Source organism: Phaethon aethereus, assembly GCF_964289735.1.
Source record: "Phaethon aethereus genome assembly, chromosome: 18".
In the NCBI taxonomy this organism is placed as follows: Eukaryota; Metazoa; Chordata; class Aves; order Phaethontiformes; family Phaethontidae; genus Phaethon; species Phaethon aethereus.
Window position 1 is genome coordinate 10,489,678 of NC_138594.1, and position 26,598 is coordinate 10,516,275.

Below are 26,598 nucleotides of genomic sequence, written 5' to 3' on the forward strand. Positions count from 1 at the left end.
ATTTACCACATTAAAATCTTTTTCCTCTCTGTATGCTTTACTGGTTTTAAAAAAATCTGCACAAACATCTTGAGCACTGCAGAGTTAAGAAAAAAAATTAATTATGTTTTATTAAATCAAGGCAGGAGTTTCTGAAAGGTCCCTCCACCTGGAACTTCCTCACCATCTCCTCCTCCTCATCCAAAGGTTGCTGAAAACTTTCTGTATATTATTGAGGCCATTTAAAAAAAGTTTTTCTCATGATTTATGTGCTATATTTTGCCTTAGCTCTGCTAGAGGGAATAGTTGATTTTTCTGGGCACTGTGCCCAGATTATGTTTAATTTTGTCTACAGATTGTACCGTTTCCCAGATACTATACGAGAGATGAACATTTTTAAAGTTAATAAAACAATAAATAAAACAAAAATCTGTTCTCATGTCTCCACGTAATAACTGGAACCTTAAAAGTCTTACCCTGTTTTATAGAAGCTTCTCTCTGTTACAGTCAGTGACTAAAAATATAGAAAATTATTTTGCAGTAATAAAAAAAATAAGGTAAATAATTTATAGGATCCCCACAGAAACACTTCAAATTTAACCTTAAATTTCTTAAACAAATAGCTAAAACAAAATTCCACTACTGAAAGCATTATGTATTAGTTATAATAAGAAGGAATCAGTTTGGATTCCACAACTATAGTTCACAAAATTATTCTATTTTTAGAACAAAAAAGGAAGAAAAACTTACTGTGTATTCTGATTTCCAATTGTCCATTTGTAAAAAAAAGAATGATGAGGGAAAAGAAAAAAAAAGAAATGTGAAATAAAACAATGATGCAAGATCCTTACAGTAAACATACATTTATAATAAAAAAATTTGTGTCAAATAATCTGCTGACTTCTATTTTACTAAAGTCTACTGGACAATAAAGAGTACAAGTCATCACAGAATCTAAGCACCTGATGGTTTCCTTGCAAGGAAGAAATTGCATAGATACAACACTCCAGTTTTTACCTACCCATAGTCTATAATCTTTACTTCCTGATATCAGTCAATATAAGATGGAAAAATATATGCAGTTCCACAGGATTTGTTAGCGAAACTTAGTATCTGTGGCTCAGTATTTCAGTTGGAGCTTCTGAAGATAAGCTAAGCTATCCAAAAAGTACAAGTCAGGAACCATTTCTGCTTTATTCCTTACCTGTGATTGTGTAGGGATAATAATTCCAAGCCTTCTCTGTAACATAAAATATTTTGGGAACAACTGCTCTAGCCCAGCTAGGCAGTTTGCTGAAAATAAAAAGAAAATATAAAATTAGAATATGTTATGAATTATGAGTATTGTAGAAAAGAAGATACTTCCAAACATGCTCATAATTTGACAGGTATTTCACAGGATACAGCAAGACCGACACTTCACAACAGTATTTGAATCTCATGACTATGCATTCTGTCTCAGCTTTCTCTATGAGCGTATATGAAAGCAAGTCTGTTCGTTCCCCTCTCAAAGTTAGCAATATGGTGCCACCGCAATAATCAGATTTAAATCGAGGTTGCAGATTTCAAGAATTTATGGCCTCAAACCTTTGGCCATGGATGAACCTAGCAGGTCAGACCACGCAAGGTGTATCTGTGTCACAGTAGTCTTAACCACAGGGAGGCACTCTCGAACAAGAGGTCATGAGTAAATACGTGATTTCAGTCCCCTTTGATCCCAACTCCATTATTTCTTCTTCCTCCATATTCTCTGCCAGCACACAAACCCTTACATTCAACTCACCTAGCACACAGTTTTTCCCACACTACCAACACAAACTCTTGAGTAGGAAGCTTTTATATTAAAATTAACAAATCACTCAAAACACCTCTGTGGGACTGGTAGGTAGTACTAGTCCCATTTTGCTGATGGGATAAGTAAATCACAAAAGTGAAGAGAATTAATGGAACTGATGTCATAGCTCAGAGCTCAATCAGAACTTACCAATGCGGTGGTACAACAGCAGTAGAATAAGAAATGAAAGATGTGGATACAGCACATGGAAAGATATTTAAAGGGTAATTAAATAATACTGTGGAAGAGTGGGAGCATTTTCTTTTACCGCAGATCTTGGGTCTCTCATTTCCAGAACTCCGATCACTCAGGGTACCAAAGAAATGATAACCAAACATACATTTAAAAAGAAGTTCATGAGAATTCATCTTTCAACCCTTTCTTAATGACACCAATTATAATCACCGAAGCTGCCAGTAACAGAGATGCAGGACCAGTCACTCAAAGGCAGGCAAGACCTTTGGAGACCACAAATATCACTGTACTTCAGAGACTCAGTTAAAATTGTGTTAGTCTGGTGGTCTGTTGAGCAGATCACCCAGCCTAACACTGAATCTTTACTGAACTAAAGTAGATGCTTTCAACCTCAGTTTTCCAAGTGTAAATGTTTGAAACAGTTATGTTTAGATAACTGTGTGCAGAAAGTAAATTAACTTTCCACATTAGCAAATTTCTGAGGAAAATGCAGTTTTTATCATCAAGGCTTATTTACCCATGATCTAGCTCCACATAAATACTGTATTAGTCCAGAGAAAAAATGCAGATGTTAGTACATTATCTAAAGATTCAAAGTCAAGTGCGTTGACTTTTGCTCTTTGATGACATTGCTCAAAATCAGATTCTTTTCTTTACATAAACCTTTCTTCTGTACAGTCTTTTAAGCAGCATTTTACATACTGCATAATAGACTTCACTGTATCCGATCTTTTGTCTATTTTGTCAGCCTCTGTCAGTGCCTTTTTATGACTATCTGTCTGCTCCCTCCCTTACCCCTGCTAAACTTTGCTCTGATGCCTAAATAACAAATAAAAGAGGATGCAGACTTTCAGCTTCTCAGAATAATGCTCCAGCAGGAGAGAAGAGGCAGTAAACAATTCTGAATATAACTAAGGCTTACACTAACACTAGAAAATTTTACTAGTAATGTCTTTGTTAACATACAGGTGCTCATTTTGCACTTTTTTGGTTATTGTTGTTTTTAGCATGTTTGCCTCTCTACCTATCTTCACCAGTACAGCATATATCCAAAAGAAGTAATTTTCTGAGAAAAACACACATTATACTCAGAGTTTCCAGCAAGTTACAGTCAGACACACATGAATTGTTCCAAGTGTCCATTCAGAGAAAGGAAAGACAATATTCCTATTTTAGCAGCACAGGTATCTGTGGATCACATTCTCTTTTTTTTTTATTTTTAATTTTATTTCTTCCTTCCCCAGATGAAGTTCAGTCTTTTAGCACATAGGGAGGAAGTTTTTCTTAAAGGCGTTCCAGCTGAAACCATTGGTAAGCATGAAGATCCTCTGCAAGAATTAAGGTATTATCAAGGCAAGAAAAGATAAATGAAAATAACACAAATCTTTCCAAGAAACCTTCACTGAATATATAAGCTCAAATTTCTTCTGAAGAGATCAGTCCAGAGCAAAATAAAGTGAAGGAAAGCTAGCAAGTTTATTAGGCGGGTGGACCCTGGAAATCAAAAAGATAAGGGAAAGAACTGTGCCGGTGGAAGGAGTCCTGTTTTTCAAGGAAGGCAGGCAGAGGAGACATTTTCAGCACACTTTGAATGGCAGCATGTCTCCTTGAGTGAAGTCTTCCAGAGTCTCCCAGCAAAATCCATAGTTGCCTGAAAACCTGCTGATTCTTTCCACAAAGCTTTAATAGTACTGCAATATCTGGTGGTATTGTGACACCAAACCCAGATTCAAATAGCAAATCTGGAGATGATTATCAAGAAGTATTCATAATTATCATTAAACTCAGTGAGCTTGACTTCAAACATCCATCATAGCTTTAGGTAAACTTCCCAAGGTTGAAGGCACACAGATATTCTTTGTCAACATTCATACCTGTCTTTGGGTAACAGATCCTTTATTCCATTGCCTGCACCACCCGAAACTACATGCTTCCCGAGTCTGTCTTGTACATGCTTTCTAGGACACAGTCCTTGTGGTTATTCTGAATTATCACAGAATAGGTCATCTAGTCCAACCCCCCTTGCAATCTTCAACTAGATCAGGTTGCTCAGAGCCATGTCCAACTTGACCTTGAATGCTTCCAGGGATCTACCTGGATCTACCACCTCTCTGGGCAACCTGGGCTAGTGTTTCACCACCCTCATCGTAAAAAATGTCTTCCTTCTATCTAGTCTAAATCTACCCTCTTTTAGTTTAAAACCATTACCCCTTGTGCTATCATTACAGGCCCTGCTAAAAAGTTTGTCCCCAACTACCCTAAAGTGGTAATTCTGAATATGCTCTTCAGTGCTTAAAGCCTTCTCTCTTTTTAACATGAAGGAAAGAAATATCCAGAAACGTTAAAAAACCCCACAACTTCTGGGAGCTCTACAACAAGAAAACATTTATTGATTTTTTTCCCCAAGTCCTGTATCTAGCCTGCGAGAGAACAGAGTTACTATCACAATAATATTAAATATTGGCAAGACATACATTATTGGACTCCTGTGTATGTGTGTGTGTGCAACATTACTGGTGATTCAATTTAGCCTGAGTTAAGGTTAGATATGTCAGGACTGCAGTGGAGGAGTAACTTGCAATGTAGAAGCAATAGCTATAGTGTTTCTTTGCCCATTATGAAAGGCTGCAGAGCATAAGTTTAATAAAATGAAACAGGCCCAGGGGAATAGAGTAACTTCAGAAAAGGAGTGATATTCAATTAGATGAGCCGTAGTAAAAATAAGAACAGATTGAACAATATATTTCATAGGACACAAAAAAATATATATATATTAAAATATCTCTGGCCTTTGAGTGTGGAGGCATTGATCCTCAGCAGTCTAATTTCACCGTAGGAAGACACACATATTTCACTTTAAGAAATGATGGAACTTTGGGGAAACAAAAGCAGTTTTTTCCACCATGCCTTTATGCCTATTAGTTTGGTACAGAAGGTCATCATCGTGCAAGCCTAACAGTCATTCATAATGCTGAGGCAAATCTCTTGTCAACAAAAATGGGATACTGACTTTGTGACATTATTATGAAGTGAGAAACCCTTAAACCATTTTAGTGGTTTGGTTTTGATTTTTTTGGGGGGTGGGGTGTTTTTTTTATTTTTATTATTTTTTGTCCTGCCCCCCTACTCACCTCCCCATTTTGGAAAACAGCATGACAGGTAAGTGTAAAGGAAAACAAAAGTTCTGATTTTCAGTACATCCTTAACTTCAAGATATAATTCTTTCTCCTGGAAAAGATACTGTAGAAGAAATGACAATTAATCCCTCTATTTCAAGCCACTGATATATCCCAACTTCCTTCTTCCTGCAGCTACCAGGAAGCGGCACGTATTCATGGGAACATGTTCTACTTGAAACAGAAAGGCTATTGCCTGGAAGGGGTATTTCTTGCAAATTTTTATTACAGCCCAAGCTGAGAGAAACAACTTTATTGCACTTGCCTGTTGAGATAGACCCGTTTTTCTGTTAGCTGACCATTGCCATGGTTTGGATCTTCATAGGGTTCGTTCTGCACCACTTCCACACCTTCACCTCGGTCACTCTGCTCATGGCTATGCTTGCTTATCATGTACAGCTGTCCAATTCTGTACTGCAAAGCCAAATCAAGAACAATGTATTAGTTCGAGGGTGAAAACCAGTATATTGCAGCTTTGTTTAGACCTATGAGTTGGGGTCCTCCCATTATCTTATTAAGTCCAGGGTGTCACTTGTGGAAAAAGTAACAAAACCTGTGGGTATACAGATGTAAAGAATCAGGCCGGTCGTTTATTTTTAGACTGTATTTCTAAGTATATAAGGTAAGCATACATAAACAATTGGTCTACTGCTTCCATGTGCTGACACGCAAGGGGATTTTATCCAGCAGGTGAACTCTAAAAATTCTATGGGACACAGGATTCTCCTCTCATGCCAACACAATGCCAAATAATGAAGCACTGCAAAAAGATTTAGAAGAACTATTGCTGATTCACAGAAATAGGAGCACCAGCTCTCAAGAAAAAAACCCATGTAGACTCGAAGTCCTTCCACAAAGGAGTTTGAGATGAGTGATTTGGTAATATTATTAAAATTAACTTAAGCACTTGAATTATCCTTTTTCTATAGGCTCTTGAGTTACCTGGGAAGCAAAAAGCCAGGTGGGTTGACCCAACATTGCTATCACAGGAAAATAAATTGTTGTGCTAGCAACTGGTTTTTTTCCTCAGTATGTCTGCATCTGCATCAGTGCTTTTGCCTCCAGAGAAATATAACAAAAAGTACATCCTTGAACCTTCATTAGCAAAGATTTTAGAGTAAAATTTTACCTTCCCATACTTTTTTCTTGTCTGAGATTTTATTTTCACTTAAGTCCTTTCCACATACTTGAACATACCATGGTTCTTACAACAAACTATCTTTGGTTCTATCCAGTTTTCTCTGTTTGGATCCCTCTCTCCTCCAACATAATTTATTTAGCCATATACATGCTAATCACTTCAATCACATCAATCACTTCAAATACAAAGAACAACCTGTTAATTTAGAGAATGGCTGAGCTACTACACAAGCTGCCAAGTACTAGCTCAGCATAAGCAAACAAAAGCGTAGTGACAGTGTGACCTCAGAAAGCTCTACGAGATTCTTGTGGTTATTACATACTATAAACAGCAATCCTATCACAGACTCTATAAAGCCCAAAAAACTCAAATCAAAAGAGCAATTAGCTGGGAAAAAAACCCCAAACCATCACAGAGCTTATGAACAACTGCCAACAAGACAGTCTTACTAAACAAAACGATAAGGAATAGGATAAAGGAGGGCTCCCTACAGAAGTTCTTTAAATTCCACATAACCTCATGTCATTCCCCTGCAGCAGGCAGGCCACAATAAGGTAAGAAATTTAGAACTTGCATCTTGCAGGATCGTTTGCTCAGTGGACACGGATTTCCCTTCTCCTAGCGCTGAATGGACACCTCCCACTTCCTTGCCAGCCATACGTTACAGCAGTGAAGCAAACGATTGGCATCGAAAAAGTGCCTTTCAGCTGATAATTCCAAAGTACTCAAAATGCCCCAAGTTTATAAAATGGTTCTTCAAGGGCAAAAGGGTGCTCTGGAGGGGGGTATGAGGTCTCTTTGATCTATTTTCTTTTCCTCTAATCTAATTAGGTCATTTCAGGGGATTTTTATCCCCTTACCTTTCTTCAAATATCTCCTCATAGTGAAGAACATTACCCACTCTTAAAACTTGGAACTAGTATAAAAGAGGACTAGAAAAAAAAAAAAAGATACAGTTGTCATAAAACTAGTGAGTGTCATAAGGGTCAGGTCAATTAATTGTGAAAATGTGACCCTTGTAACATTTGAAAAAAAAAAAATCAGTAAATCTCTGCATAAATGCTGGCTATGCAACTTAGAGGTGCCTTAGGTGCCTGGAAATTTCAGTGTTATGTACATAATGTTTCTTCCTCTCCTTTCTCCTCTTAATTGGTGAGAATTGATGGCTTTTTTTTATTAGAATGATCATTCTTTCTCTGTTCCTAAGTTCATTCACTGAATGAACTGTTCCTAAGACATTCACTAAAATGATAAGTAGAATAATGCTCTTTAAGCAATTTGATGCTGGCACCATCCCCTACCTATACATTCAGCTTTCTCACCTCTGGTACCTCTATTCACACAAAATGTCCCCATTTAAGAGGTAAGCTCTAAAATTATTTTTCTTGCTAATCTAGTTATCTGCCCTAGTCTCCACTGAATCCTTTTCTTCTCTGTCTCATCATATTTAAACATTTCGTCCTAATCTTCAATGCTCTGAAGAGCTGCAGTCCTCACACACACCTTTTAACTAGCTCCATAAAAACATTGTCTTCTTTTTTTCACTAACAATAAATGAATGCACTGGTACACAGGCAGGGCAAAGTTTGTGGACAGAGGGAGTATATTTTAGTCGATCAACTAGTACAGGTGGAAAAGGGAGAACTTTCAGGCACGTGAAGCTGTTCTTCAGGTCTGAAATCAAAGCAACATACTTCAAAGCTGAATGCAAGTTGAGAAAAAATGCTTTGCTTTTAATTAGATATGTATCAATTAGACCACCTAAGAGTAGAGATGCTTACTGCCTGTGGAGTGATAGGGATGTTAGAAAAGAGGAGAGGTGATAAGGTGCTTATCTTCTAATAGAATGAAAGAAATCAGTAATTTATAGCCTGTGGAACACAAAAAGGATCGGTGAGCAGAAGGAAGAGGAATTACAATTTGCCATAAAGCCAGTATTTCTACTGAGATCTCTATCGAGATTTTTGTTATCCCATAAAGTTATGACTTTCAGTTGCCATGGACATCTCTGGAAAGCGTCTCATGACTGCACGTATCACTCCATGCTTTGATTTCCTACTTCCATGTAGTCCTTTGCAATTGCGCTCTCAGTTTTAATGGTCAAATACAGACCTCAGTTTCTGCTGGAAATATTGTCTTAGAAACATCAAGACAAATGTTCATTCACACTGACCACTAACAATGGTGTTGTACTAAAGCATTCATTTGCTCCAGCATCATGAATCACAGCTATCCACCTATAACGCCACCATGTGTTTTGCTAACAGATTGTTGTTCTTTCACGGACCCATACTACCGTAAAATGTTCGCAAAATATCAAATCACAAAGACTGTAAATCAATCTGAGTACGTGGCTAAGAGTGGCTAAGCCGCATACCCACTGCGTTCTTCTGATGATGATCAATGCTGTCATGTAGAAATTGCTTTACAGATATTGCACAGACAGTGCTTAAAGAAAGGTTCTACTTCTCCGAGACTCAAAATCACACAAACTCCAATTATACCTCAGATCTCACAGAAGGTATCCAAGGCAGCTCAGCACGGTGCTTCTCATTTGGGAGACGCTGAAGAAAACGGAAGGTACCACAACTGGTGCTGGACAGCTCTTGTGTAGGAAGCCTACAGCTACTCGCCTCTCCCCAGGCGACGACTTCCCATACCTATGGATCTGACACCAGCCAAGCGGAAATATCTACTGAAAGGACTGTGCAATCCTGCTAGAAAGGAGCTGTATTCTGCAAAAGAAACCTAGTTTTGCACTTAGTTTGAAGTAGCTAACTTAGCTCTTTTGTGTGCTATCCATTTGTTTTTCTCTGGTTTATAAAATTCTAATATCATTCTAGAGCAGGATGAAAAAAGAGTTAACTATAACGTTGTAGTACTTTACTAAATTAGAGAGAACACAACTATTATTTCAGATAAAATAACTTTTTAAAAAGTGTATGTTTATATTTACATGAATAAAATTCAAAGCAGAGATGTGTCTTTTAGAACTCGCTGAAATTTAAATGCCTAAAAAAGTCACATCTTTTTCTAAGTTCCTATTGATATTGTGGAGAAATATCACTTAAACATTTCACAGCAGCGGACAATATTCATTATTCCTGCAAGGGTAAACTGATGTGCCACTGTTTAGTTATGTTGCTCTATCACAATCCGAATTTACGTGTTCTTAGCTGTAAGATAATTTGCCGAGAACACATACTGTTTCAAGGAAATCAGTAAAATTTCACACAGTGGCACCTGATCTGAATTTGGCTCTGGAGAAAAGCTCTTTGTTTGAAAACTTTTCAGTTTAATAGGGGAAAATTTCTTCAATATCAAAGGAAGAACTTCAACAAACAAATGCACTGAATGTGGACGTAGAGATTTCTAAGGATATTGTTATGTAGCTTTTGTAGTAGACTTGATGTTTCTCAGCTCCTAATGAGTTAGACATTGTCTCAGTGGTGACTTCTCTTTTCCTTCAACAGGCAGATGGTGTTTGCCTATTGGGAGTTTAGTCATACAAGAAACAAGGTTTATGTTAGCAACAGCATAATGATGGTGAATTTGATTTTGTTTAAAACTGTAAGTGAGACCAGAATAACTTTTTTTGGTGTTCTTGAGATAGGAGGGGGAAAAAAAAAAAAGAAAAAAAGAAAAGAAAAAAGGGGCGTCCACCCTACACATCTTTCATTTGTAGAACTCCCATTGTCTTCAACAGAAGCTGCACAAGAAATCCTTGTACAAACATGTCTGAATTTTTTTTCAGCCTGACTGACTATTGCTCAGTTTTTGATCTAATACTAGTCTTACAGTACCACCTTTCAAACTTCACGTGGAATGTAAAAAGTAACACTCTCTCAAAGGAGAAATTACGTGAAAGCCATCCATAATCTTAATTTTTTTATACCATTCCTTGAAGTTCTTATATGAATGGTCACAGAAAATGTAACAGATTTATTATGGCTTCATCTCACATGGTAATTCTCGTATTCAAAAGAATTGTTGAACTCTTTCATCTACATTTGCTTTTCTATAACTAGACTAAACCATCAGGGATGGTGCTGCCATTTCAACTTATGCAATCTATTGTTCTAAGTCAGTAGTGAGATCCCTCCCTGCAGTTAGAGGCTGGAGTCCAGGTGCTGACTGTCTTTTATACCTATTAAAGGTAATGATTGTCCAGCGCACTGCATTTTGACAATGGAAAGTGCTTCTCACACAGTGATTCATGCTAAAACATGCTGGTGGCTTCTAGTCCTGTCCTCAGAAAATTGCAAAGGTAAAGCAGAAAAAAAAGGAACAAAACCAGCAACAACTAAACTGAAACAGATCTGTACTTATGCACAAATGTGCTCTTTTGCAAAGGCAACTGTAGAGGGCAAAACCCTGCCTCCATTGATGGCATAGGTGTTTGGTCATTGACCACAATTTAGTAAGGATTTACTTCTAGCAAGAAAATATGATGAATCAACTTCATCATCAGTTGTATCTGTGAAGCTACACTGAATCCAAGGATATTGATTATGGCAAACCAGTAGCAATTTGATTAAGGAATTCTCATTTCTAGAATGCTGTCGCTTTAATAGAAAACAATTTTAAAACTGACTGATATGTTTCTGATTTATTTTCAAGTCACAAGTTTTTGGAAGACTCTTTGGGTGCTCCTTGGTGAATATTGACTTCATTTCAGGCCATTTTTTAACTAAAAAGATTGAGGCGCATATTATTCAGCGCTTGTATAATAATTTCCATGTTTAGAATTATTCAAAACAAGTTCTGGTTATTCCTCAAAGTACCACCATGAGACAAGCATGGTGATCCCCAGGTAAGTTACTTGTCCAGACATGCACAGACTGTCACTCCAAGCAATCTCTTTAACGGCAATTTTACAGAGATATTTTATGTCTGGAATAACTTGTTTGAAGATGTACTTGCTTGGGTAAATATCCTTGTTTAGGAGGATACACTGAAGTTTCCTATTGTGTGGGTTTTTTTGATGTTAGAGAGCATTGCTTTCAGGTCTCGAGCAAGACCTAAACCCCACACTGCCATAAACATGAAAAGTTTACAATTAGATACTGGAGACAGGCAAAGAAAGCATTATCCTGATTTTACATTCGATTAATTAAAACAGGTGTTAATACCTCAACCTTAAAAAAGGTGTCTGTGACAGAACAGGGAATTTAGCCTCAATCTAGTGATTTCTAGCTCAGTGCTTTTACCATGAGACACACCTGTAATTTTTAAAAAATTCTAAACAGTAATTACTTAAACAGAAGTGGTTTCTCTTATCTCACTCACTGACTATAAATCCTTCATGTTATTATTGCTGTTAGACATCATTCCATCTGCTTTCTGAAACGGGTGAAGCCTAACGCATCCTCACGCTCACCTGGAGGTTAAAGCAGAGCCCTCACATGTGGGCGATTACCACACTGGCTGACAGAGCACCAAGACGGAGCCTTCCGATCCCCATACTCATGGTAGAAGATGATTCATAGCTATTAAGAATAATTTGAGAAAATCTTTTCTGTGACACAAGCTCCAGGCTCTGACAAAGTGATTTGTTTTCCTTGTTATTAACATTTTTAGGTTTTAACTAGCAAAGAGGAACGTACAACGTGCTGGTATTTGATGTTTCATGTACTGGTGGATTTGGACTGGCTCCTACTTGGCCCGCTTTTTGAATTAGGTTTTTGTTTCGTTTGTTTTTGTTTCAATTTGACTTCTGGCTCTCAGAGCTACTACTTTGCAAGCAACAGAAGTGAATACCTCTCCTTAACCACCACCTCAAGGTTTTACTGCAGGACATTGCTACGGAGGGAAATTAGTCACATTTGTAATCATTGCAGAGTTAGAAAACTTTTGGCCACTGAAATAATCATTCTCTTTGCCTAGATAGCCGTGTGCAGGAAGAAAATAAACTCACTGTAAATTCAAACTTGGAAGTCTCTCTTATACAGGACAACTTAGCAGTGTGAAGGTAGCCATTTATATTTCTAAAATAGTGGTTTTCCTGGTAAAAGAACTACACTGTGGGCTAGGGTCATGTGAAAAGAGTACTCCTGGTTTTGACCGCTGGGAGAAATCTGCAAGGACAGCGTGAATAGCAAACAGAGAACACAGAAGGGGTGTGTTTCTACAGCCCAGTGTAGTGCCTTGCAGAGATACCAGACTATCACTGAATTGATACTACATCTCCTTTGGCCTGGCTGAAGAGCAGTGTGGAGTCTGCGCTAATACATTATTTGACTTCTAGTTTCTAAGCCAAGATGTTTAGAGCAAACTAGGCGCCTTTGTACTGCATTCTCTTTGCCATGCACAAATATCCTGAGTGCAAAGAAGTTTTTTTAAGAACTGGTATTTTAAAATGACTGTCCCTGAGGCACAAATACGAGAAAGTAGCTCCAGAAGCAAAGGTAGCTTTCTAAATTACTGTTTTCAAAAGCAAATCTATTTCTACTTATACAAAAGATCGATCAACCTTCTGAAACAAAGAATTGACTCATCGCAAGAAGGAATAACACCAAAAATCTACACAACTGACCTTATCTAACTACAGATTATTAGTGAGGTGCCACAGTTAAGTGAGTGTCATAGTTCCAAGTGTCGTTTTACCTTTGGGTTTAAACATAGTAGAGGTGTAGTTTGTCTTGAAAATCAGTTATAGGAAGCATCTGAATTGAACAACAAGGCAATACAGGAAAACCCAGCAATGAGAAAAACGTGCACAGAAGAAAGAGAAGCCACGTGAGAAATCAAGATGGTATTCACTAACAACCAGTGGGAGAAATAATAGATGCAAGAGTACTAATGTTAAGTATTTCCAACAGCTATTTTGTCTATAGATGATTTTACATGATTAATGCCATTACTGCTTTAGGGCCATAATCTGTGTAAAACTTCCTACACCAATTGAATAGTAAAGATCACATTTCTGGCAAAATGTTGTCCCTGTTACAGGATGTCCATTGCTTCATCACAGTACAAATGAGGGAACCGACCTTGCTTGTGTAGTAATTTGCCTGTCTAGTAGTCCTTAGACTAAATTAAAGCTAAGACAGGAAACCACAGAATGAGCTGCCAGGAAGGCAACAGTACTTTCTGAACTAGCATACAATGAATGGTTTCAAGTAATTTCATTAAAAAAAAAAGTCAGCCAGATAAACAAGGTCTATAGAAAGCTTTAGCAGGAAGGCTATAATAAAAAACTATAAACATCTAGATCCTAAAATCTGCATGTAAATATGATGCACTGTTGTGATTTAAGGCCCTAGGAAACGGTACATGTAATTTAGTGGTATAAATGTCACTCACCCTAGTAATACATAGAGAATCTGACTAGCTAAAATTCAGAATTGAGCTTGAAATTTTTATTTCAGTTAATTCCCACATGCATCTGTGATTCACAATGCACTACACATCTGCTGACTTACATCAGCAGTCGTCTTTAGTATTGCCCAAATTCATGGGAACGTGCTTTTGTAGCCTCACACACAAACAGTTGCAGAAACAGTTGACTTTTGCATGCTGTGAAGTGCAATTTTTACTTCTTTCTTGTTTGCTTTGCCTTTTCAAGGAAGAAATTACATCCTTAAAATACTTTATCTGTTTGAATTCCTGTGAATGACAGTTCAGCAACAACATATTGATGTTCAGAAAGACAGCAGCCTCTCGTATCTTCAGCAAAAGAAACATAACCTACTCCAAATTTACAGGGTCCTGGCACATAATGGCTTACAACCTAAATGAGTGATACTGAAATCCATAGGAGCAGGTCCAGATCGATGGTTAATAGGTGTACCATGAAAATTAAAATAAATGAAAATTAAGCTGCACATTTTCAGCTTTCATGCAAATGTTTTGCCAAATATAGCTCATGTCCTGTTCAAACGGTAGTAATTTTGTTTCTACACCAGCTGTGCTATTGAAAAAAGCCAGCTGTTTATCCTGAGTGTACAAGCTCATACAATTTTTGAGAATCAGTTTTTATTAACAATATTTTACAGAAAGTCAGCTGGTTAAATTTTTCAACTGTTCCCACTATGTGCTTTTTACATAACTACCGATAATATTCTATTCTTTACATTTATGAAGATACATATATTTCCTAAAAAAGATGCACATATATTTTCAGGAGGCTGTCTAAAAGGTCCTCTGTTCACAAAAACAAATAGAACAGTTAAAAGGGACTTACTATGTCACTTGACCGCTTATAACCAGTCTGTCAGTCATGCATCCTGAAACACTCTTCACATCAACTGTTCCCTATCTATGAGTACCTGCCTCTAATTAACCCACAAATATGCCATCCCTTAATTACAGCTTATTGCTTTGCACAATTCACTTTGCCTTACAGTGCAAAATTGGTTTGATAACTATCAAATACTATTGAAGTTTTTACTAAAGCAGTAGAAAAGTGTATTTTCTTTGTTAACCACAATTAATTAATGAGATTGTAGTTAATTTGAAGGCTGATGCTTACGGAGCTGTTTAGTAAATCTCTTAAAATTTTAACTTAGAATGCAGTAAAATGAACTAAATCTTCAACAAAATTTTTGTAGTGGTTACTGAAGTTTTTTAGTAACCCAAACTCTTTTCCTGGTATTCCAGGAAAATACTACTTCCATTTCAGATATTCCAAGAAAAGTCAGAATGGAAAAGCATAGACTTCCTTCTTCATGACTGTCACTGTTCTCTTTTCAGCTGCGTGCACTAGCCCCACACACAGGGTGACACATGAATCTCTCTCACTCACAGTGAAAAGTAACACTCTCCATGGATTAGCGATGGCGATCCAGGGGCTTGCTTCAGTAACACAGACCACACAAACTCTTACCTGGTTTCTTCCATTAAAATAAACAAGGAGAGGGGGGAGAAACTAAACTTGTGTGCCATGCATATTAAACACATTTTTGTTGGCTAGAGAAAGGAAGTGCTGTGGACAGCCAGACAATGCAATGCATCAAAAGGCTTGAGCCGTAAAGCTGAGTGGGAACATAAATGTTAACTTCACTTAAGTGCATGATTTTTAAAAATTTATTTAATTCAGCTCAGTTTAAGCTGGGAGTATTCAGAGTTGCATATGTCCTTTGACCCTTTCAAAATTCAGAGTGCAGAAATGGACTTGGGAGTTACATTTATCTTTAACTATAAATGCATGAAACGTGGGTGCATCTATTCATACTTCTAGAAATTATTTTCCTCTTTTTGCATGGCTAATGGTATTTGCTTAATGTTTAAGTAGAACTTCTTTCCCCTCAGGCTTCTTTTCTCTCATTACACTTCTTCAGTAATTACTCATTTTTGTGATTTATAAAAACCTCACTTATACCAAAACTATCAGCTTTCAAGTATAGAGAATTTGATGCTTTCAGAAAAAAATTTTGGCTGTGAACTTTGAGTTTAGAAGCACCAAAGAGGCTACAAAGGATTCCATAAACTTTGTCAGAATCACAGAGGGGAATAATTCTGCAATTACACTTTTTTAGCAAGCAAGTTCCTTATGATACATTTTAGGCAATAGAAATCTGCTTATAAATATGAAAAAGGGAGCGCTTTCTTAGGATACACGATCTAAAATGAAAAAAACCTGAGCATCAGAATTTAGTACTTACTATTTACAAGATGAACAGGACAAATCCAACCCGCCTTCTAATATCTTATTCAGAAGAAAGTGAATTTTTGTTTGCTATTTCTAATGAAACAAAAGTATATTCACAGTCCAAAATACTTCATTTGATTATCACAAATACTTTCTGGTCTTCTAAAATAACACCGACTTCAATTTGATTTTTAAAATGCACTTGTTTCATGCCTGCATCCTGAAGATAAAAGTAATGTTAGATAAAATTCTGTGTCTGCAAATACTGAGATCACTCCTGCATCTCTGCATCTAACCTAGAGATTAGGGTGATGGAGATACTAAGGTTCTCTAAAGTCATCTGATGAAAGGAAATACATGAGAGCAAGACTTGAGTTATAGAAGGAGGAAATGAAGACATACTTTCCTCCCTATTCCCAGATTTGCAAGGTACACTGAAATCTCAAAACTAATACCAAAAGATACAATTTTTTCATTTCAGTTCATTAGAACAAACATTTGCAAATTAACTATCTACTCTATAAACCTTCAAGTGACCCAAAAAACCCTTGTTGAAATAAGTCACTACCATAGCAACATACTACTATTGCACCGGTGCCTTCTTTTTTACATGCATGAAGTCTCTAATAAATGTAGTGAGTCGATTTCTACCCTAAATATCTTTGCTTATTATTGACTTACGGAAAATCAAAACTGCAGCCAAATAAACTCTTGGCCAAGAAACCTGAAGTTCGCTGCAGAATGCAATGCAACCGTGACATCTGTGGAGTGCACATGCTGGAAAAGTGAGGATGCTCGGGACAATATGTGCTTTCCATCTAATGTCTTTGTCTAGACTAATTACAGACTACAGCACCTTTCATTTAAAACTTGCACTTGAAGGTGCAAGTACTTTTACAATATACAGATGAGTAGAACTGCTGCTTTCCAGCGCAACAGAGAATGGAAGCTCTTACGTAAGTAGAAGTAAAATTTCCAGGAAGGACCACATTCTCAGCTGACAGACTCCAAAGCTTCCAGATCAGACATTCTTGCAATACCACATGTAGAATAAAAGGAGGATGAAGGCAAAGAATTACTGCCAATGGACTATAAAGACTTAATTCAATTTTATCATAATCCAGAAATGTGAAGCTATATGGTCTCCAGATGTTTTTGACAGATGGTGTCACAGCGTTAAGCACTCCACCAGTGCTTATCTGTTTTTACCAACTGGTGTCAGATCCCAAACAAGTCTTGTAAGGAAAGTCTAGAACATTACAAACATAACCAGAATCTCCTCTGGAACAGAACTTGGAAACAGTACAGAGGAAGGTACAGAAAACTACAACAAAACTGCAGATTTTAACCCATACAGAAGAATTACACAGGTTCATCGTACTTACTAAGACTAGAGAAATAAAACCTTTTAAAATATATTGTATCTTTATAATGCATGAATTTTTAAAATCCTGCTACCGAAACCTCAAATGCGATATTCTTTCACATGCACTTTTAATTACCGTATCTGCAAAATGCCAGTGAAAATTTTAAAGCTGATATCAAAAATAATTCATAGTCTGCCATAATACATTATAACTAATAAAACATAATTATGCTGATTAATCGAGTAAATTGAAGAACTGCAAAGCAACTTACAACAATTTCATTAAACATTTATTAAGGGTCCAAACATAATCCCTCAAAACTTCACATGGTCAAAATATGTCATTATAAGCATACACACAGAAAGGTAATTACCTTTCTCTAAGGAAGATACCCATACTAACAGAGTTAAAGTGATAATGCTTGGGTTAAATGGGATATAATTTCTCGAGCTTATACAGCAAATATGTATTTCTATACTCTGCACAGATACCTACAGCCTTGTTATACAGGAGCTGTAAGTCACAGCTGACAATTTATCAGTGAGGATATGCAGTGTGTAAGAGAATCCAAGGCTACAAATGGAGCCTTGACAATGTACCAGAGAACTAAAAAACTCTTCTAGTACAGATATTCCTGCCCTACCTCTGCTGGATACCAGCAATAGCAGTAATGATCACCAGCGACATCAGAAGAATGAGTAACTCCTGGTTCTGTGCTGGATTGTGCACTCTTCTGAAATAGCTTGCATACCACAACAGATAAAACAATTTCTTGATACTTGTAAGTGGGAATATATTTCGTTCCACCAAAAAGGTTTTTCTTTGGTATTTAAACTTTCTGCTACAGAGAAGTTTCCAAAAGGTCACTTTGGCTGGAACAGATCCTGTTGAGTTCAGTGGACAGACTCTCCTGTTGACTCCAAAGAGCTTCGTACGTAAGTGAACAAAAAGCTTTTCTGCACTTTCTACTCCAAAGTTAACCACTTCCTCATTAGAGCCAGCTGCGTCATTTGGAACGTATCCTTTGGGTATAAGAGTTCATGGTGTACAGTAGCACCAGGGAATAAAGCTGAAAACCATAACAACAAAATGTATAAATAGATAATATCTCTTTAGAGAGAACCTGGTTTTCTTCCTCCAGTCCTTCAGACCACAGCAAGTGCTCTGTGAGAGTCATGCAACTACAGTTTATGCAAGTACTCTGGGCTGTAATCTGCTATCAAAGACACATGCTTAAAATGGAAAACATATAGCTCAAAGCCTTTAAATGCATACACATTAGAAAAAGCGGGTTATGTACAAAAGTCAGAGAATTAATCTGGAGCATTCTGCTGTAGACCTCAGAGAATTAATCTGGAGCATTCTGCTGTAGACCTCAATAATTAAAAGAAAAACAAAACCAAAAACACATGCACACAAAAGCTAAACAAAAAACCCTCACGATAGTCTAAAAATACACTTAAAAAGATATCGTTGCTTCCTTTCCTGTTACCCCATTGCCTTCTACTACCCAAACAAGTCATTGGTTCAAACTCTTAGAGAGGAAGTGGTTGCTGTAGCAATGGCAACCCGATGAAAGCTCTTTGTCTAATAAATTTTTTATAGCATGCAGAAAGAGCAGACAGCAAGAACACAAATTTCTTGCATGTTGACATAACTTGACCTTCCTCTAGTTTGTCATCTGCCTGTTTGATAAACTTACTATTTTTCATAAAAATAAATAACTTAGACGAGTTTATAGAATTCTTTGACATACGCTATGTGGCTGTAAATTAGTTCTCATGAAACACAAAAAGGTATAATTAAGGAAAAAGATGGAACAAAAGATTAAAACTTGAATGAATCTCACTAAAAATGTCCGAGCCCAAACTGGGCTCACAGCTCGGGCAGTAACCAAATTTTAGTCTAACATACTTTTAAATGCATGTAGTTCTGTCAAACATTCATACATAACTACTACTTTTAAGTTCAAACATTGCTTTTATACTGTTTTAGATGGTTTCTACTATTTCTGCAGGCACTTGACAGTGAAACATTTTTATGAAAGAATTTTTTATTCTAAAAACTTTATGAAATATCAGTTTTGAAGTTTAGCATTTTCTAGTTAACAATGTGAATACTCAGTGCTTTATTCTACAGCTCAAAGGCTAGCCAAACACGTTGCAGAATTTCCTCTCTAACAAACTTAAGTGTTGTAGTGCATTGTTTCTCAGATTTGTTTTAATGTAAATCTCTCTTCCATGTTTAAACTTTTGGGGTGGGAAGGGAGGGAGAGGATGTCACACTACATACTAGGTGTTCCCAAAACAGGGAAGACTCTGGAATGTGGTATTTTAAGCGGGGCCTGAGGTCTTGGAGCTTGTCTAGCAGTGTTTTAGCTAGGTAGTTTAGAGAACAGGTTTAATGGGAGCTCATGGCAAACTGTTACTGCAGGATCCACACTGCCACTTCCCAGCCACTCCTTAATATTTATAGAATAACAGAATCATTAAGGTTGGAAAAGACCTTTAAGATCATCAAGTCCAACCATCAACCCCACACCACCAAGCCCACTAAACCATATCCTGAAGCGCCACGTCTACATGTTTTTTGAACACTTCCAGTGATGGTCACTCCACCACCTCCCTGGGCAGCCTGTGCCAATGCTTGACCATTACTTTGTAATATCCCATTCTCGCCTCTCTCAAATTCACTGCACAGAATGAATAATATAAGGAATGTTAATGGTTAACTATCTGACTTTGAAACGTAAATTCTCTGTTTCTCTTTGCTGTTGTTGTTGTTGTTTTGCCTTGTGCTTGGTGTGGACTGCACAATTCTCCTGAGAAGCAGATAACCATCTGGGCAGGCTGTGCACTCTGAATTCCTCGCTGCCATGGCTGAACTGCTATTCAGCACCTCAGACAAATTAAAGTTACACGGTGTGACAGCAGAGTAGGCATATTCTTCAGCTGCACCTTCCTTGGTCATCAGGATCTGATATACCTGCGTACCAGTCCTGAATTATCAAAGCCAGTCCCTGCCATCGCAGACAACCAGGCTAAACAGTACTTCTTGAATCTTTTCTTCTATCCAGGCTGCATACAATTAGTTAAGAACAAATAAATTAATGCATACAATTCTACTCTCTGATTTAAAGGATGGTAATGATAAATTTGCTGTCTTAAATGTTGCTGGTCACAACAGTCACTGAGAGCCAGCTATCAGTTTGGCTCTGTGGGAAGCCTGCAGTGTTAATTCTCTCGGAGCCAAACGGTCGTCTTGCTGTGAGCACAAAGGCTGACAAGGAGGGCAATATGTGGGAAGAAATCTGGCATTCCAGTGGGATGCATGCATGTGTACAAGCAGTTATGGGTTTATACACTGGAAGTGTATACTCTAGCCAACTATACTAAACCTGTTGTGCCCATTCTCTTATCACGATTCTGAAGAGCTCAATAGCTACCTGATATAATCCGGATGTCCAAACAAGTCACACCAAACAACACAGATACATAAATGAAGTTCCTTTATAAAGAAAAAGTACTCCAGGCATTACAGTAAAACAGAACGGATAATGCAGTGGTCTCAAATAATATTTAATGCCAAAAAGGGAGGAAAAAATATCAAAACAAACTTTTTGATTGCAGCTTTCTTTAAGTTTAAATTGCAAAATCAGTAAATACTATTTAAGAATAAATTTAAGATGTTTAAAGTGAGGCCTAAACACAGAAGAGGCCTTAGTGTTGAAAAACAAAGTTCATTTAGGGAAAGGAAAGAGGCAAGACTGCATTCAAGGCTGCTGGATGACAATACAGTGTTTTCATGTCATTTTCCCATGGCTCTTAGTGATATTAAAACTACAGAGTCTGGAAAGCATGACTGATTATTGCTTTATTTTCTTATTCTTCCATTAATTTCTAACACACAAACACATAATGAACATCAACATAGAATACAAAAGCTTAGATCTGACAACCAAATAAGCCTTCCAAAAGGGCAAACAGTGTATTTAATTAAATTTAATTTAGCGAAGGGTCAGAGCTCTTCTTTTATAACTCGGAGGATCCCCATCGCCTAGTGCTGAGTGACTGAGAACAAATAGAAGATTTGTATTATAGCACCTGAATTATAATGTCTGGGAGAGAGGAAATGAAGTCATGGTTTCAGCCTTGGATTTGTCTTTGCTAATTTGCTAAATTTGTCTTTAAATGCATACACATTAGAAAAAGCGGGTTTTGCACAAAAGTCAGAGAATTAATCTGGAGCATTCTGCTGTAGACCTCAATAATTAAAAGAAAAACAAAACCAAAAACACATGCACAGAAAAGCTAAACAAAAAAACCTGTTTTTTGTTTTTAATATAGTTTTCCCTGTATTACCCGGCTATACTGCCTTAACAAACACCAGAGGATTCCACATATAGCAAATACCTGTCGCAGTCCCCTCCAAATGCTACAAACTTAGCAGACCCAGCTCTCATATGACTCTTCCATCTTCATCAACTTCTTTTTTATGTACAAAATATGGTAGAGAGAAAGAGGACGACTACATAGCATTATAGATCTGATGGCCTCTTGGTGGCCTCATAGACAAAATTTAGGAAACTTCTTGAGCTGTGCTGACAACATGACTGGGCTCAGAATATGCTAACTGCAGCTGACTCCCTGAAGGTCACTCCATTTTCTGTGCCAGAGCTCACACAAATTGGAATACCAAGCTTTCTGTATGCTGCCTTAATTTAGTAAGGCTGTTTTCTTAACAAAGACCTTATGTTTTTCCTATAAGCCATAATGTATGCTACAGAAAGAGACACAACCTACTCTTCTATAGCCAGAAGGTTTGAATTTGAGGCTTGCTATTTATACTGTTATTCTAGTCCTCGACTCTGCCACAAAGCCCTGACAACCCCAAATATTCAACAAATGACTTCCCTGTCACAAAGACAGCCAGAGTAACTAAAGATTCATTCATATGAATAAATGCCTATGAAGGATCAAGTTTCCTAATTATTTTTTTTTGACCTGTGGAAATGAAAGGATAATTCAGTAATTTCATTGCATCAGCAAGATAAAACTAGCATTGGTTTTCCACTAACTATTAAAGGTAATCATGCAGGGCTGAAATACTATACTATTCTTTGCCATTCCATTCTTTAGATTATTTTCTTTCCCTTTCTATCCATTGGAGAGATTTATATCACAAAACTACCAACCTTTACAAAATGGATGCTTTTATCTTTGCAGCTAAGGTGTTTGTGAAGTCAGTATGATGTGAAACAGTTTTCTACATTACAGTCCATTTGCCACGTGATTAAGTGGGAGATGTCACTGGGGTATTACTATTTCATCTTCATGGCAACAACAGAGCACAATACGCACTTTCTCAAGTCTAGAAATGCAAGCTATCTCAAAGGGAAACTTGCAGAGACATGCTTGCCTCTCCACTCAGCCGGAGATCAAATGTTTCATTAAAGCCATCTGACTGACATTTCTCCTTCCAGTGACATCAGAAAGAAAAAGTGACATTAAATGAATTCTCAGGTTACCATTGGATATTGGCTTCAAAATAATTTTCTACATGTCACAACAACCTCGTGGAAATTCCTAAAATTGCTGAAAGAAGATGCGATTTAAGGGCTAGCAAGTAATTAATCTATGAAACAACATGAAATAGTAATAAAAAATACATATATTTACTGCAGCGCAAGCTCAGCGTGGGCTAATTTGTTTGGCTGAATCGCTCTGTGCTACTATGGCTAGATTGTTTCCAACACTGAGGCTAACATTTGCAGATAATCCAGGTGTGGATAACTGACTGCAATATTCCACTCAGAAGACTCCTTCTTCACTTCTGCTAACCTCGACTTTTGTTTTATTTATTTTTCATTCCAAAAAATAATAAGAAGCTTATAAGTGAAGCCAAATAATGATTCTCATCTCCTACTGATCTGTATTTGACTTGAAGACACTGTCTTGATTAATCTGGCCTAAAATATCATAAGCAGCTGGCAGTTTCACTTAATAAAATACTGCTCTGACAGTAATTCCAGTGAAGCCAGTTTAGTGAATGTGTTGCGTATTTACCAGCCGTACTGTTTATATTACTAGCAATGATGTTGATACTGTAGTGGGTCATTGCCAGTTAAGTAAAACACAAGTTTATGTTACCATCAACTATTTATTTTAACATTGACATAGGCAGTATATTGTGTAAATAAGCATCACTATTTTTCTGTATTTAAAATTTATGCTCTCAGTAATAGTAATACGAAAATGAACCACTTACACTGAAGAGATACATATCTAAAGTATAAGCAGAAAAAGTAACGGATTACCTACCACTAAGCTTGCTGACAACTTCCATTAGAAGAGATTTTTCTCCTGTTGGGAACAACTCTCCTAAATTTTAGTTGCATGGATGTTTTACTGTACCTACTTTAGGCTCAGAAAGCCACAATCAAAATGGCTCAGGAACGTTTTGGTTGCTGGCAAGAATAATAGTAATTATTACATAAAATATTCATTGTACTGGAAATAAATGTTGTAGTTTTTTTTCCTTTGGAAGGCTCTCATGCCCAGAGTGGGCTAGAAAAGGGACTTGAAATTCAACAGACACATAATCTTTGCATAAATACTTATACTGTTTGCATGAAAATCTATTCATATATAGCCCCTTGGTTAAATACAAACCTTGAAATTTAAGCCATTGCAAATACAGTTCCATAGTCTCAACAGAAGCTTTTTAGAGCTTTCCAGAAGAATCAAAATACTATGTTCTTATTGCCACTCTCAAGCCTCTCAGATCCCACTATATATAGGATATAAGTTTTCCTTGTATGTTATCACACATCTTTTTTCTATTGCCTATATTATTCTCTGCTATCATATGTTACAATGTTTTAAATTATTATTTTACCCATTATCCTCCATTATCTCAAGTACAGAAGTCTGTGCAGTGCATCTCAAGGTTCCAACACTGATGGTAATACAGACAGCAGCTCACATGGGGCCATACTGTCAAGCGCTTTTCCATCTGGACGTTTTAAAAGCCCCCAAAATAATTACAAACAAAAGCTATGCTTAAGGAAATCTTATCAACCTTGTAAAGCCAGGCACTCAAGAGTTACGGAAAAGTGATGGATGGCTTATTGGATATTAATGCACTTGCGTACATAAACGCTGTGGCACAATAAAATAATCATGTACCACTTTTTCTCCCTATTCGAGGTAGTTACATACTACTGCAGATGATTTTACACAGGGCTCTGCTCCTTTTGATGAAGAGCTGAAAAAGATAGTGGAAAAGGAAAACTGTGCCAGCTCAAGGTCATATGAATTGAAAAAATCCACATCAGCACATATCCTCTGGGCATCACCAGCACAACAGTACCCAGTTGTGATGCATAAAGGATGAGCAAGTACAGAAATTAAGAAATCTAGATAACACAACGCAAATTGCTTGAACCCAAATTCTTCACAAGCAGTTGCTGTCTCCTTGTTCCTCATCTAGGTACCCCACTTCACACAAGAGATCCGATTCAAAGAAATGCTAAATATTTACCAGATAGCTAAATAACGATTTTTAAACCAGTCTATGTTGATAAAAAATGGTATTATACTTTCATTGCTATTTTGGAATCTATGAAAAAGGATATAGGCTACTGAAATCTTTGTAGGCAGGTTGCAAATGAAGTGGGTATAAACTCGAGTGGCAGCTTGCAGATATACTTTTTCCTGCTTGTGCTGCCTTTTCTCCCCCCCGCCCCTTGTGGTTAAATAAATGTGTTCAGCTTTCAGTTCTTATCTTTCGGATGTGTTATATTCATGCTACAGGAAACAAACACCAGTATTTTGACTCTGTGGGTTTTTTCCTGAAAACAAGCCATCAATACAGGGTAGAGTAAGCAACAGCAGAACTTCATTTTTTAAATTGGAGAGGCAGCAAAATTAATTTTGAAAGCTTCTTCGTTCAAGGCTGAAAGCCCTTGTACAAAACTTCATCCTGGAGTGATATTTTCAGCTGTAATATAGGGGTTTGTAATGGAAATGCTGACAGGCCCATAATTATGGAAGCACTAGCGGGCACCACTATAATAGTATATCAGATAGGCATACTACTTAAATTCAATACAAGGTATCAAAAGATGTTAGTGTCTGTCCTCATTAAAGCAGCATTTAAAATTCCCTTTAACCTCCATGACTCAAACTATTAATTTGATGTTCAGAAGGACGTTATACGCTGGTGCTAATACTTGCAATGAGTACTTGCCCTTTAGTGCCTCAAACTGAACTTGTGGATTATCCTAAATGCCTAATCTCATAGAAAGAGCAAAAAGTAAATGGTAAGACTAAGAACATTTCATTTTACAAGACAAACTGAAGACATGTAAAGTAATATAAAAATGACACATTAGTTCCTGTGCTGTACAACATTTTAAACTTTCTATTTTATATCCTAATATGCAATGATGTATCGGTGATGCAGTTACATTTTTGAATAGAGGGAGGAAAAGTTTTATCATGGCTGTTCACTGGATCTTGTTTGACAGTCAGTTCTACATATTAGTATAAAAATCTTGATGACTGTACAAATTCCCTGCATGCAGAGAAAAGAAGATCAAGCCTGAAGATCCAGGAGTGTAGCTGGTTGACTGATATGTTGATAGCCTGCAGAGATTTTAATTTTATGTTGTTAATCCCACTGAAAACATTCAATAAATCTGTAGCGTGATTATAATATGCACGGTATATTCTATTTCTGTAATATATAAATTCTGAAGTTTCATCTGAGAGTTGTGCACTATAATAATGTGCTTTTTTTCAACAGATACAGAAATACTAGCGGGAGGTTACCTTTGAATTCTATTTCATGACTCCAACAGACTCACTCTTATTTCCTCCCCCGCATTAAGGTGCTCAAACACAATAGAAAGCTAGCCAGAAAAATCAATTTTTTGGGACTAGTTCTCCTGAACAAGCCCTTTTTCAAGCATAAAAAATGTTTTTAAAAAAAGAATGTGTTACATTCTGTACAAATCTAGGTATACAGCTCTTATCAGGTAAGGGAAATAACAAACGTCACATTCCACAGAAGCTTGCCTCACTGGAAATGGGATTGATGGTGTTTTTGATGACTAGGTAGGGAAAGAAAACATCTCACTGAACAGAAAGTACTTTCCCATGGAAAGCTGGTATAGTACTATTTTGAGTAATGCCCTATTTAAACACAGGGACACCCTCACTCTGTCACTCACACAACTGTGATTTGCATGTTTTGGTGGCTTGTAATTCTGTCGCAGACTACAGTAATGCCTTATAAAAGATGATTCAGAA

At 37.0% G+C, this 26,598-nt stretch overlaps 1 protein-coding gene across 1 annotated transcript in view; it reads right to left on the reverse strand.

Moving 5' to 3' along the window:
• Positions 1-26,598, reverse strand: part of PITPNC1 (phosphatidylinositol transfer protein cytoplasmic 1) — a gene marked incomplete at its 3' end in the record, with an annotated part of 81,147 nt that overhangs the window by 37,229 nt on the left and 17,320 nt on the right. Inside the window, exons 2-4 of the mRNA XM_082007965.1 lie at positions 5,450-5,598; positions 1,184-1,272; positions 730-737 (exon numbers count right to left, since the gene is read on the reverse strand). Coding sequence (XP_081864091.1) covers positions 730-737; positions 1,184-1,272; positions 5,450-5,598 — 246 coding nt within the window. The remainder of the gene's footprint in view (positions 1-729; positions 738-1,183; positions 1,273-5,449; positions 5,599-26,598) is intronic.